Source organism: Heterodontus francisci, chromosome 39 (assembly GCF_036365525.1).
Source record: "Heterodontus francisci isolate sHetFra1 chromosome 39, sHetFra1.hap1, whole genome shotgun sequence".
Taxonomy (NCBI): Eukaryota; Metazoa; Chordata; class Chondrichthyes; order Heterodontiformes; family Heterodontidae; genus Heterodontus; species Heterodontus francisci.
The window spans coordinates 39,442,253-39,456,722 of record NC_090409.1 but is presented as its reverse complement, the minus strand read 5'-3'; the positions used below and the strand labels follow the sequence as shown (position 1 = coordinate 39,456,722).

The window sequence follows — 14,470 nt, the reverse complement described above, 5'->3', positions numbered from 1 at the left end:
CTGATATTGTGTGAGATTGCTGAGCTTTTCTATTTCTAATGCAGAGACTGTGTGAATTCTATCTGCAATCTATGCAGAGACACAGGAGCAGTAGTGTGAAGCTTACACACACACACTCGGCAGTGTGAGCCTGACACACTGGCGCCAGGAGAAGCTCTTGCCGCCAAGGGGCGGGGCGAGCACTGAGTGACAGGTCGGCCTGGCTGCTGATTGGGCGGCTGGGTCTGACCCCCACCCCCCAGCGCGAGCAGAATCCGTTGGAGGGAGAAGGGGTTGAAGTGAATGGAATGAGAGAATGGTGAGAGCAGAGGAGGAGGCCATTCGGCCCGTCCTGTCTGTGCTGGCTCTCTGTCACAGCACAGGAGGAGGCGAGGTCGTAAATGAATATTTCTCGTCTGTATTTACCGTGGAGAAGGTCATGGAATCTAGTGAGTTCAAGGGAGGGAACAGCGATATCCTGGAGCATATCAACATTACAAAGGAGGAGGTGCTGGAGGTTTTGAAGCGCATTAAGGTGGATAAATCCCCAGGGCCTGACCAGGTGCATCCTCGGACACTATGGGAAACAAGGGAGGAGATTGCTGGGGCTCTGGCAGAGATTTTTGTATCATCGTTAGCCACGGGTGAGGTACCGGAAGACTGGAGGATAGCGAATGTTATGCCTTTATTTAAGAAGGGCAGCAGGGATAAGCCAGGGAACTACAGGCCGGTGAGCCTTACATCAGTGGTGGGAAAGTTTTTGGAAGGGATTCTGAGAGACTGGATCTATATGCATTTGGAAAGGCATGGTCTGATTAGGGATCGTAAGCATGGCTTTGTACGTAGGAAATCATGTCTCACAAATTTGATTGAGTTTTTTGAGGAGGTGACCAAGAGGATTGACGAGGGCAGGGTGGTGAACGTTGTCTACATGGACTTTAGCAAGGCCTTTGACAAGGTCCCGCATGGTAGGCTGGTCCAGAAGGTTCGAACACATGGGATCCAGGGTGAGCTAGCCAGTTGGATACAAAATTGGCTTGGTGATAGGAGGCAGAGGGTGGTAGTGGAGGGTTGTTTTTCAGATTGGAGGCCGGTGACCAGTGGTGTGCCGCAGGGATCGGTGCTGGGCCCTCTGTTTGTCATATATATTAATGACTTGGATGAGAATGTAGGGGGCATGATTAGTAAGTTTGCAGATGACACCAAAATTGGTGGTGTAGTGGACAGTGAAGAAGGTTGTCTAAGATTACAACAGGATATAGATAAAGTGGGCAAAGCATTGGCAAATGGAATTTAACGCAGTCAAGTGCAAAGTGATGCATTTTGGGAAGTTAAACCAGGGCAGGACATATACAGTGAATGGCAGGGCCCAGGGGAGTGTTGTTGATCAGAGAGACCCTGGGGTGCAAGTACATAGTTCCCTGAAAGTGGCAACACAGATAGACAGGATGGTGAAGAAGGCAAACGGCATGCTTGCATTACGGCCGAGGCATTGAGTACAAGAGTTGGGACGTCCTGTTACAGTTGTACATAACGTTGGTTCGGCCGCATTTGGAGAACTGTGTGCAGTTCTGGTCGCCGCACTACAGGAAAGATGTGATTAAACTAGAGAGGGTGCAGAAAAGATTCACAAGGATGTTGCCTGGTTTGGAGGGTTTGAGTTATAAAGAGAGATTGGATAGGCTGGGTCTGTTTTCACTGGAGTGAAGGAGGCTGAAGAGGGGACATGACAGAGGGGGAAGAAGGATCTGGAAGGACACTCGTCCACATCAGAGCTGCTGCTCCTTGAACACCGGAAAGGAACTAAACAGAACCGGACCCTGGCGCCGAGAAGCTGTTCCCGCCAAGGGGCGGGGCCATGGGGGCTGAGGCGGGGCTAGCACTGAGTGACAGGCCGGTCCGGCCGCTGATTGGTCGAATCACCGCCACTAGAAGCTGTTCCCGCCGAGGGGCGGGGCCGGGGGGCTTGCACTGAGTGACAGTCCAGTCCGGCCGCTGATTGGTCGAATCACCGCCAATAGAAGCTGTTCCCGCCGAGGGGCGGGGCCGGGGGGCTTGCACTGAGTGACAGTCCAGTCCGGCCGCTGATTGGGCGAATCACCGCCAATAGAAACTGTTCCCGCTGAGGGGCGGGGCCGGGGGGCTTGCACTGAGTGACAGTCCAGTCCGGCCGCTGATTGGTCGAATCACCGCCAATAGAAGCTGTTCCCGCCGAGGGGCGGGGCCGGGGGGCTTGCACTGAGTGACAGGCCAGTCCGGCCGCTGATTGGTCGAATCACCGCCACTAGAAGCTGTTCCCGCCGAGGGGCGGGGCCGGGGGGCTAGCACTGAGTGACAGGCCAGTCCGGCCGCTGATTGGTCGAATCACCGCCAATAGAAGCTGTTCCCGCCGAGGGGCGGGGCCGGGGGGCTTGCACTGAGTGACAGGCCAGTCCGGCCGCTGATTGGTCGAATCACCGCCACTAGAAGCTGTTCCCGCCGAGGGGCGGGGCCGGGGGGCTAGCACTGAGTGACAGGCCAGTCCGGCCGCTGATTGGTCGAATCACCGCCAATAGAAGCTGTTCCCGCCGAGGGGCGGGGCCGGGGGGCTTGCACTGAGTGACAGTCCAGTCCGGCCGCTGATTGGGCGAATCACCGCCAATAGAAGCCGTGCGCGCCAGGAAATGGTTTATTTAAAATCTGATCCAGGTTTTCGTGGCTGATTCCCGTCATTTTCACTGTTTGTAAAGATTCAGCAGCAGCTCAGTTAGTTTCAATATTCACTGTCTGACCCAGCGGCAGATTCCCAGTCTCCTGTGTCCGGGAGGGAATGATCCAGGATCAGGGCAATGGATAGAAAAACACAGCAGGTATTGTCAGTGTCTCACACCCGGGGGGTCAGTAATGGGGAGAGGGACCATGGACTGTGTCAGGGCTGCTCCCGGTCTCAATGTGTCTGAGAGCCGGGAGGGAGGGGGGTCAGTAATGGGGAGAGGGACCATGGACTGTGTCAGGGCTGCTCCCGGTCTCAATGTGTCTCAGAGCCGGGAGGGAGGAGGGTCAGTAATGGGGAGCGGGACCATGGACTGTGTCCTGTCCCGGCTCAGAAATGGACATGAGCAGCAAGAAACTGTGGTAAAGGGGGGTAACTGTGTTTTCTTGTTGCAGGGACCCAACTTACAGAAACTCCTCCTCCTGCTGCTGCTGCTAAATGCTGTTGCTGCTGTTTCAGGTAAACGCTGTGACTGCTCTCACATTTCAGCAGAGCTCGGATTAGTTGGTTCAGTGTTGAAGCCTGGGTGAGTCTGTAAACCTCAGTCCCAAATCCAGTGGTAGTTTGGGGATCTCACTGCCAGTTCACTGGTCTGTCATTGTTCTCCCAAAGGGGGGAGGTGGGCAGGGTGACTAATATCCTGAAATAAAAACAAGAAATGCTGGAATCACTCAGCAGGTCTGGCAGCATCTGTGGAAAGAGAAGCAGAGTTAACGTTTCGGGTCAGTGACCCTTCCTCGGAACTCTTTTTTTGTGTTCTCCCAGCATGTGTACAATGGGAAACACACGATTCAAAGTGCTGTCCAGCTGCTCTGTGGATACAAATATCCAGCACAAGCTGGTTTTAGTTGAAGGCCCTTAATGCCTGACCTTTAACCTTCCCACAGAAATGAAAGCAGTGAGTTACTGATCAGTGCTTCTTGTAAATCAAGCATCGCAGTGTAACCATGTGGAGCTTGGGATGGAATGTACCAGCAGGGAGGTTATATCTGTAGATAAATACTTTCAATCTTTTCCAGATTACTCGTCTGTCCCAGTTTCTGGGTTCCTTGGGGAGCAGGTTGTGCTGCCCTGTATCTACAAAGAGAATGTCCCGGTCTCTGATTTCCAGGTAATTTGGTGGATATTCAGGAATGGAATTTTGCACAAGTTTGCCAATGGAAATGATGATTTGACTCTACAAGACCCACGGTTCAGAAACAGAACAAATCTGTTCAAAGATCAACTGGAACAAGGCAACTGGTCAGTTATGATCTCTGACCTCAGGCAGTCAGACCAGTACAAGTATGTGTGTCAGTTTTACAAGAGGGCAGATGTTGTCTTTCATCAAGATGTCGATCTCTCTGTAACAGGTGAGAAGTTTCTGTTTCAGGTATTCTGCATTTACTCTGATTTTATGGGTACGGTAGTGCAGTGGTTATGTTACTAGACTAGTAATCCAGAGGTGAGGTGAGAGTGACTGCCCTTGACATCAAGGCAGCATTTGACCGAGTATGGCATCAAGGAACCCTCGCAAAACTGAGGTCAATGGGAATCAGGAGGAAAACCCTCTGCTGGCTGGAGTCATACCTAGCACAAAGCAAGATGGTTGTGGTTGTTGGAGGTCAATCATCTGAGCTCCAGGACATCACTGCAGGGGTTCCTCAGAGTAGTGTCTTGGGCCCAACCATTTTCAGCTGCTTCATCAATGACCTTCCTTCAATCATAAGGTCAGAAGTGGGGATGTTCGCTGTTGATTGCACAATGTTCAGCACCATTCGTGACTCCTCAGATACTGAAGCAGTCCGTGTAGAAATGCAGCAAGACCTGGACAATATCCAGGCTTGGGCTGAGAAGTGACAAATAACATTTGCGCCACACAAGTGCCAGGCAATGACCATCTCCAACAAGAGAGAATCTAACCATCTCCCCTTGACATTCAACAGCATTACCATTGCAGAATCCCCCACTATCAACATCCTGGGGGTTACCATTGACCAGACACTGAACTGGAGTAGCCATATAAATACCGTGGCTACAAGAGCAAGTCAGAGGCTGGGAATCCTGAGGCGAGTAACTCCCCTCCTGACTCCACAAAGCTTGTCCATCATCTACAAGGCACAAGTCAGGAGTGTGATGGAATACTCTCCACTTGCTCCAACAACACTCAAGAAGTTTGACACCATCCAGGACAAAGCAGCCCGCTTGATTGGCACCCCATCTACAAACATTCACTCCCTCCACCACCGACGCACAGTGGCAGCAGTGTGTACCATCTACAAGATGCACTGCAGCAATGCACCAAGGCTCCTGAGACAGCACCTTCCAAACCCGCGACCTCTACCAACTATAAGGACAAGGGCAGCAAATACATGGGAACAGCACCACTTACAAGTTCCCCTCCAAGCCACACACCATCCTGACTTGGAACTATATCGCCGTTCCTTCACTGTCGCTGGGTCAAAATCCTGGAACTCCCTTCCTAACAGCACTGTGGGTGTACCTACCCCACATGGACTGCTGCGGTTCAAGAAGGCAGCTCACCACCACCTTCTCAAGGACAATTAGGGATGGGCAATAAATGCTGGCCTGGCCAGCGACGCCCACATCCCATGAATGAATGAAAAAAAAATAATCCCGAAAACACGAGTTCAAATCCCACCATAGCAGTTTCAGAATTTAAATTCAGTTTAAAATAAATCTGGAAATATAAAGTTGGTCCCAATAAAAGTGACCATGAAGCTGTTGGATTGTTGTAAAACCCAACTGGTTCACTAATGTCCCTCCCGGTCTGGTGTATATGTGACTCCAGTCATACTCACAGAATCAACCCTACATCCCAGTCTCCTCTATCACCATCCCTGGGTATGTACTGTCCCACTGGCAGGACAGACCCACCAGAGGTGGGGACACAGTGGTATACAGTCAGGAGGGAGTGACCCCAAGACTCCTCAACATTGACTCTGAACCCCAGGAAATCTCACAGCTTCAGGTCAAACATGGGCCTGGACACCTCCTGCTGATTCCCACCTACTGCCCTCCCTCAGCTGATGAATCAGTTTTCCTCCATGTTGAACACCATTTGGAGGAAGCACTGAGGGTAACAAGGACACAGAATGTACCGAGTGGGGACTTCACTGTCCATCACCAAGGGTCACTCGGTAATACCACCACTGACCGAGCTGGCTGAGCCCTGAAGGACAGAGCTGCCAAACTGGGTGATGGAAGGAGTTAACGGTGCTATCAAGCTGCTCTCACTCTCCAGAAACGTGCTACATCTGTCTCCAGATGTTGGGGTGCAGGAGGTGGGGTCCATAGCACCCCTCAGGCAGCCTTTACAAGACCCAGTGCACTTGCCTTGAAAGTGTATCCCAGTCGGCCCAGGATCCTGTGGGAATTCTCTCCACAGGTGGGTGTAGTCTGCTGGGAATGATCCTGCTGGGGGTAACTCTGGAAAACTTCCATTCTACCCCTCAAAGTGAATGCAATCCTGTTGGATTTTTCACTCTGCCGACCCTGTTCCTGATCCTTCTTGATCTGTTTGTCCCGAGTCTCGTTCCTCCCGGGATGTGTTTCACTACAGCCCTATAGAGTCTTTGAACATTTCTGCAGTTTACATAAGAAATGGGAGCAAGAGGAGGCCATTCAGCCCTTCGAGCCTGTTCCAATATTCAATGAGATCATGGCTGATCTTCTACTTCAACACCATTTTCCTGCACTACCCCCGTAACCCTTGATATTTTTAATATGTAGAAATCTGTCGATCTCAGTCTTGAACATACTCAATGATTGAGCCTCCACTGCCCTCTGGGGCAGAGAATTCTGAAGATTCACCACCCTCTGAGTGAAGAAATTCCTCCTAATCTCAGTCCTAAATGGCTTACCTCTTATTCTGAGACTGTGTCCCCTGGTTCTAGACCCCACCCCCCCACCCCCAGCCTGGGGAGACATCCTTCCTACATCTACTCTGTCGAGACCTGTAAGAATTTTGTATGTTTGAATGAGATCACCTCTCATTCTTCTAAACTCTAGAGAATAAAGGCCCAGTCCATTTAATCTTTCCTCATCAGACAATCCCTCCATCCCGGGAATTAGTTTGGTGAACCTTCGTTGCACTCTCTCTTTGAGGCAAGTGTATCTTTCCTTTGGTAATGAGACTAAAACTACACAATACTCCAGATGCAGTCTCACCAAGGCTCTATATAATTGCAGTCTTTACTCCTATACTCAAATCCTCTTGTAATAAAAACCAACATACCATTAGCTGCTTTAATTGCTTGCTGTACCAGCATGTTAGCTTTCAGTGACTCATGAACAAGGACACCCAAGTCCTTTTGAAATTCAACATTCCCAGCCTCTCACTGTTTAAGAAATACTCTGTATTTCTGTTTTCCCTCCCAAAGTGGATTACCTCACATTTCTCCAATCTTTTGCCCACTTGCTTAACCTCTCCATATCTCCTTGAAGCCTCTTTGCATCCTCCTCACAACTCTCACTTCCACCTAGTTTTGTGTCTTCTGCAAACTTGGAAATATTACATTTAATCCCCACATCCAAATCATTGATCTAGATTGTGAATAGCTGGGCCCAAGCACTGTTCCTTGTAGTATCCCACTTGTAACAACCTGCCAACCTGGAAATGACCCATTTATTCCGACTCTCTGTTTTCTGTCTGTTAACCAGTTCTCAATCCCTGCCAGTATATTCACTCCAATCCCATGTGTTCTCATTTTGTTTACCAACCTCTTGTGTGGGACTTCAACTCCAACAGGTTTATAAAACATGATTTCCCTTTCATAAATCCAGGTTGACTCTGCCCAATCCTACCATTATTTTCGAAGTGTCCAGTTATCACATCCTTTATTGTAGATTCTAGCATTTTCCCTATGACTGATGTCTAGGCTAACAGGTCTGTAGTTCCCTGTTTTCTCTCTCCCTCCTTTCTTAAACAGTTGGGTTACATTTACCACCTTCCAGTCTGCGGGAACCATTCCAGAGTCTACAGAATTTTGAAAGATGACCACTAATGCATCAACCATCTCTACAGCCACCTCTTTCAACATGCTGGGATATAGATCATCAGGTCCAGAGGATTTATCTACTTTCAGTCCCACTAATTTCTCTTGTACTTGTTTATTAATATTGGTATCTTGCAGTTCCTTGTTTACACTAGTCCCTTGATTCTCCATTATTTCTGGGAGCTTTTTAGTATTTTCCTCCATGAAGACTGACACAAAGTATTTGTTTTATTTTCTCTGCCATTTCCTTGTTCCCAATTATAAATTCTCCTAAGTCTGTTTGTAATGGACCCACATTTGTCTTTGCTAATCTTTTCTGTTTTGCAGATCTGGGGAAGCTTTTACAGTCTGTTTTTATGTTTCTCGCTAATTTACTCTCCTATTCTATTTCCCTTTCTTAATCTTTTTCTTGGTCCTCCTTTGCAGAATTTTGAAATGTTCCCAATCCTCAGGATTAACATTTTTTTGACAACTTTACACGCCTCTTCCTAAGAACAAAGAACAGTACAGCACAGGAACAGGCCATTCGGCCCTCCAAGCCTGCGCCTATCTTGATGCCTGCCTAAACTAAAACCTTCTGCACTTCCGGGGTCCGTATCCCTCTCTTCCCTTCCTATTCATATATTTGTCAAGATGTCTCTTAAACGTCGCTATCGTATCTGCTTCCATCACCTCCCCCGGCAGCAAGTTCCAGGCACTCACCGCCCTCTGTGTAAAAAAACATGCCTCGCACATCCCCTCTAAACTTTGCCCCTCGCACGTTAAACCTATGTCCCCTAGTAACTGACTCTTCCACCCTGGGAAAAAGCTTCTGACTATCCACTCTGTCCATGCCGCTCATAACTTTGTAAACCTCTATCATGTCGCCCCTCCACCCCCGTCGTTCCAGTGAAAACAATCCGAGTTTATCCAACCTCTCCTCATAGCTCATGCCCTCCAGACCAGGCAACATCCTGGTAAACCTCCTCTGTACCCTCTCCAAAGCCTCCACGTCCTTCTGGTAGTGTGGCGACCAGAATTGCACGCAATATTCTAAGTGTGGCCTAACTAAAGTTCGGTGCAGCTGCAGCATGACTTGCCAATTTTTATACTCTATGCCCTGACCGATGAAGGCAAGCATGCCGTATGCCTTCTTGACTACCTTATCCACCTACGTTGCCACTTTCAGTGACCTGTGGACCTGTACGCCCAGATCTCTCTGTCTGTCAATACTCCTAAGGGTTCTGCCATTTATTGTATACCTCCCACCTGCATTAGACCTTCCAAAATGCATTACCTCACATTTGTCCGGATTAAACTCCATCTGCCATTTCTCCGCCCAAGTCTCCAACCGATCTATATCCTGCTGTATCCTCTGACAATCCTCATCACTATCCGCAACTCCACCAACCTTTGTGTCGTCCCCAAACTTACTAATCAGACCAGCTACATTTTCCTCCAAATCATTTATATATACTACAAACAGCAAAGGTCCCAGCACTGATCCCTGCGGAACACCACTAGTCACATCTCTCCATTCAGAAAAACACCCTTCCACTGATACCCTCTGTCTTCTGTCACCAAGCCAGTTCTGTGTCCATCTTGCCAGCTCACCTCTGATCCCGTGTGACTTCACCTTTTGTACCAGGCTGCCATGTGGGACCTTGTCAAAGGCTTTGCTGAAGTCCATATGGATATCATCCACTGCCCTTCCTTCATCTAATAATTCCTTTGGTCTAATACAATCCTTGATTTTTTTCGTTAGCCACGGTTGGAACACTTTCCTTGCTGGTATTTTGTACATTAAAGAAATGCATTTTTGTTGTAAACTATGTATTAGTTCTCCAGGTGTTAACAATTGCCTGTCTACCATCACACACAATACTAAACACATGATGTTTTCTTCAGAGCGCAATTGCCCACCTGTACTGAACACACCTGTACTGAACACACCTGTACCAGGTAAATCTGTTTCTAAACTACTGCCTGTGTTTTTAGATTTTACATATGCTCACACTGAATGGGTAATAAGTCCAACAATACGTGCGAGGAGCTCATGGACTGCTCTGTCAGTCCGATCAAGACCATCCAATCAGCTGCCTCTGCCGTGTCCCTCCCTTCCACTAGCACACCTGGCCAAACTTCCTATAATCCTCCCCCCTGCCCTAACCCTGAACTCTCATCTTTCTCTGGTTTCTCTCCTATTTCCACTCATTCCCTCTCTAAACTCATCTTGTCCATGAGACCCACCTCCTGTCCCCTTGATCCTGTTCCTGCTAAACTACTAATCATCCAACTTTCCCTCCTGGTACCACGTGAGCCGGTATTTTAAATGGTTCTTTCTCTTCAGATATTCTCTGTTCCTCCTTTTAAATCCACCATCATCACCCCCTCCTCAAAAAAAAAACAACCCCTCACCCATGGAAGCTATTGTTCCATCTCCAAACTCCCTTTCCCTTCCCAACTTGAAGGGAGGCTGCTGCTGGTCAGTGTCCAGTTCTCTCCATTGGAAAGCATGTATCAATCAGACTGTGGGGCAGTGAGTGTGTGCAAGGAACTGTGGGTGGCTTGGTGTGTGTTTGTGTGGGTTTGTGTGTGAGATTATTGGTATTTAACCTCCCACATCCCTCCATGATTTGAATTGACCAGGACTGTGTTTGTACTGAGGATGGTTCTGAAACACTAGGTGCTGACGGTCTCTGCTGTTAGTTTTGTTAGTGTGTCCCAGTCTGTTAACCGCTTCATTCTGTCTCTAGGTCCTGGACTCTCTACTGGAGCAGTAGTTGGATTGGTTGTCGGAATTCTTTTTCTTCTTCTTCAGGGATTTATAGTTATCATAATCCAAAAGCGACAAAGATGGTGAGTTCCGGAATGTTCTACAGTTCCCATTATTAATTCTAGTTTTGTTTTATTCTATTTGGTGTTGTGGAAATGTTGTGTACACTGATACACTTTGTGCTGTGTGGGATGTTTCAATGCTGCATTATCCAGTCACTTCCAGCTTGTTGTCATCCTCCAGCTGCTGAACTGAAGGTGAAGAGCAGGAATGTGCGGCTCCCTCTATCACACAGTTAATAGACACTCGCCTAATCTCTGCAGCAAACAACTCACCAGCCTACACCTAAAATCCCCTTGTCCCCTCTCCTCTGACTTTTCACCAGCCTCTGATCCTTGCTCTGTTCCCCAGTCACTGACTCCATCCCCCTCCCTGGCCACTGTCTGAGGCTGAACCAGACTGTTCACAACCTCTGAGTCCTATCAGACCCTGAGCTGTGCTTCTGACTCCATATTCTCCCCATCACTCAAATCCCACCTACCTCCGCTTCTGTGATATACCCTGTGTCCACTCTCATCCCTTGACCTGACCATCAGTGCTTTTGATCACTGACAATAAAATATGTTGCATTTCTCTGCCTCCCTCAACATCCACATCTCCCTGCCCATCTCTTACCCATCTGCCAGTTGTGGGGGGGAAACTATTGCAGATTCTCTAACTCTGTCCTCTGACTCTTTTTTCCCCATCACAATATTTCTGCCTCCGTCAGCCTGTTTGGTCACTGCTGGGTCGGGTTTGATCACATCAGGGAATATCCTGTCCATCTGTGACTCCTCTCAATAATTCAGGATCAGTCTGGAGAGTACAGACATTCCCAGCCTCCTCCTGTCTGATCTGATCCCCATCATCTTCAGCTCAGTGTTAACCGAGATCCTCGTCAATTCTTTTTAATCTCCAATGTTGAGGTGAGCTGTCATTTTTCTATTGGTCTGGTGCCTCGGTCAGCACAGGTCCTGTGGAGTGTCCAGCTCTTGCCCATTGCCTCCTTTATCAGCCTCCTCTCCTCTACACTCTGTGCTCCATCACCGTGCAGCTCCTGTGACCCATTTTCCAGCTGCCATTGGTGCCCAGGGTGTTGAGTGTAATTTAATCGGTCTGTGCTCCTGAACAGTTCCTTTACACACTTGTACAAAGTGTTGGATTCTTTTAATGTAACCTGAACTCTGCTGTTTTTTTTCTCCCAGGAATTGTGTTCAAAAGCATCACAGCATCAATCAAAATGAAGCATCTCATGTCGTCCCTTTGACAGGGGTGACTTGTTTAGGTCACAAGGTCCCATGTTTCACAACAGCACCTGAGCATCAGAATGGAGCAGCTGGAGAACAAAACCTTCTGGGGAACGGGGCTGTCCAGCACTAACTGAGTTTACACTGCACTGAGCCTGGGTCGGGGAGGGGAAAATCAGCCCAGTATTGTGGTTATCCAGTGAATCCTGGTGGAAAGTCTGAGCTCAGGATCGGGATCAACAATCACTTCCCACTCTGCATAAACCCCTCTGACCAGCAGAGTCTTGAGATAATCACCCAGTGACAGTGTTGTCCCTTTACTAGAAAACCTGTCTGATTGATATTACATTATATCTCAGTATTACTGATACACACTGTGTCCAAACCCAGTCTCAGGAACACACAGGACCAACTTCAGCTGTGAAACCCATTGATCACTCCCTGTGTGAGATGGTAACTTCCAAAATATCCTCTTTATGAGCGAGTGGTTTTATGAAAGTGACTTTTAAAAAATTATTTAATAAAATAAAGGAATTTATAATTAAGCTAAATGTTTTTCACTCAAGAAGACAGTGAGGGATGATTGGCAACGGTTTGTCACCTGGTTGGGCTCGGCTTAGAACAGAAGCCATGGCAAAGGGCAGAAATTGACAAGCCCAGTAACAACAGAGAACATCTGGGTGGGCAGCGAACTGCCAAGCTGTTTGGTTGTCAGTCAGTGCATGTGTGTGATACCTTCTGGAAGGAGACAAAAGTCAAGTGCTACTAAAGTGCCAAAGAAGGACAGAAAAAGGAAAGAATTCCAAGGAAGAACAGAAGACTACAACCCAGTGCTTTTACTCTCAATTCCCTCAAAGACTCTGAAGTTCAGCATGTTAATTTGTCATGTTCCTGCATTTTAACAAGGCCAGCTAAATTGCTTTTCAACACTGCCTGAAGAGAACTAATTCTGGAAGTTTCTGTAACAGTTGCTTAGACATTGGACTGTCTGCTTCTTTGGTGCAGTGAGTCTCATCTGCTATTCTTTTTGGGGTGGACACGTGATCTATTTGTGTTTTTGTCTGTAACAGAGCTCTAATCTAAAAATTCTTTTTCTTTTTCCAGTTAACTGATTTATGTATAGGAATGTGTGAGTGTGAAGGAACTAAGGTAAAGGGGACATTTTAAAATCTAATGTTGGATATTTAAAAATTTGATCTGTGATATTATTTTACTGCATTACTAGTTAAGAATTGTTTTATAATCTGTTAATTTTGTTTAGTAAAGAAACCTGGTTAGTGTGTTTTATTCTGGGGAATTGTTTCAACAAATGGAAAACTTAAAGAATATATTGTGATCTGTGGAGAAGCGGGACTGAATTAACAGTGCACTCCTCCCGCCTCGGTCCAAACAGTGGGAACATCAGGTAGTTTGTGATGCATTTATTAACCTGTTCTCAGTGTGGGTGATACTGGCAGGGCCCCATTTATTGTCCATCTGTACCTGAACCACTGCAGTCCTTGTAGCGATGGTTCTCCCACAGTGGTGAACATGGGAAGAGGCTTCAGAAACTCTCTGTGCAGCAGCATCCACTGGGCAAAACCAGCAGCGACATTATTGCCAGTAACTGTTTATATACCGATTCCATCTTCTAGATATTTTATAGATTGAAACTGCCTGTGGCTTCTCCAGTCTCCACATATTATATTGGGCGGCCAGTTTTTTCGGCTGTGCTGACACAATGGGCTGAATGGGCTCCTTCTGTGGTTTCTGTTACTGAAGTCTCTCACCCTGGAACCATTCTAGTAAATCTCCTCTCCAAAGCCTTGACATCCTCCCTAAAGTGTGATCCCCAGACTCAATACTCCAGCTGAGGCTGAAACTGGTGAATTTATGAAGGTTTACCAGAAAGTCCTCACTTTTGCACTCGAGCAATATTTATTAATTCAAGGATCTGTGCCTGTTCACCAGCTTTTAATGATTTGTATATCTTGGACTCCGATCTCTCTCTCTCTGCAGTCCAGGTCCTCATTGTCACTGTATTTATGTGTAATTTATACTGTAAATATTTTATACATGTTTTCTACAATTGAAACTGAGTCCTATAGATTTTGTCTATATCTGTACCTCTATTCTGTATAATTAATGTTACTTTTCTATATGTAATTTTTGATTTAATCTCTGATTAAAGAGAAGTCAGTGTTAATATTAGTGAATGTACAGTCTTGTTATGTTTAATGACTCTGTCTGTCACTGCCTGAACAGAGATGCTGCTGTGTACAGACAGGAAGTCTCTTGATCCTAACTGGAGTGAATTGAATTGTCTGATGACGGTATCTGTGATTGTGGGATCTCAGGAAGAGGCCGGGATGGATCATCCAGTCGGCACTTCCAGCTGAAGATGGTTGTGATCACTTCAGCCTGGTCTTTTTCACTGGTGCTGGGCTCCCCCATCACGGAGGATGGAGATGTTCATGGAGCCTCCTCCTCCTGTTGTTTAATTGTTCCCCACTGTTCAAGACTGGATGTGACAGGACTGTCGAGCTTTGATAGTGTGAGCATTTCTGGTACTCTCTATAAAAGAAAGAGTTTACATTTATATAGCGTCTTTCACCACCTCAGGACATCCCAAAGTGTTTCACAGTCAGGGAAGTACTTTTTCAAATGTAGTTACTGTTGTAATGTAGGAAATGCAGCAGCTACCTTGTGCACAGCAAGATCC

General features: G+C 47.2%; 1 protein-coding gene across 2 annotated transcripts; it reads left to right on the top strand.

The window, feature by feature from the left end:
• The first annotated feature begins 2,655 nt into the window (after positions 1-2,655).
• On the top strand, positions 2,656-13,959 carry LOC137352765 (myelin-oligodendrocyte glycoprotein-like). 2 transcript variants are annotated; one of them, XM_068018564.1, is made up of 6 exons: positions 2,656-2,828; positions 3,127-3,190; positions 3,751-4,083; positions 9,616-9,669; positions 10,464-10,566; positions 11,728-13,959. In XM_068018564.1, the coding sequence occupies exons 1-6, from the start codon at positions 2,808-2,810 to the stop codon at positions 11,900-11,902; spliced, it is 750 nt and encodes a 249-aa protein (XP_067874665.1). In that variant the 5' UTR covers positions 2,656-2,807; the 3' UTR covers positions 11,903-13,959. The 2 variants fall into 2 exon arrangements, with proteins under 2 accessions (XP_067874665.1, XP_067874666.1); XM_068018565.1 differs by lacking the exon at positions 9,616-9,669 and having other exon boundaries at positions 2,657-2,828.
• The last annotated feature ends 511 nt before the right edge of the window (positions 13,960-14,470 follow it).

Excerpts from the sequence above, each read along its gene's own strand:
- LOC137352765 (XM_068018564.1), top strand. The coding sequence starts at position 2,808 with ATGGATAGAAAAACACAGCAG. Across the intron at positions 2,829-3,126 it reads TGGATAGAAAAACACAGCAG|GGACCCAACTTACAGAAACT; the intron begins GTATTGTCAGTG and ends TTCTTGTTGCAG. Across the intron at positions 3,191-3,750 it reads TGCTGTTGCTGCTGTTTCAG|ATTACTCGTCTGTCCCAGTT; the intron begins GTAAACGCTGTG and ends AATCTTTTCCAG.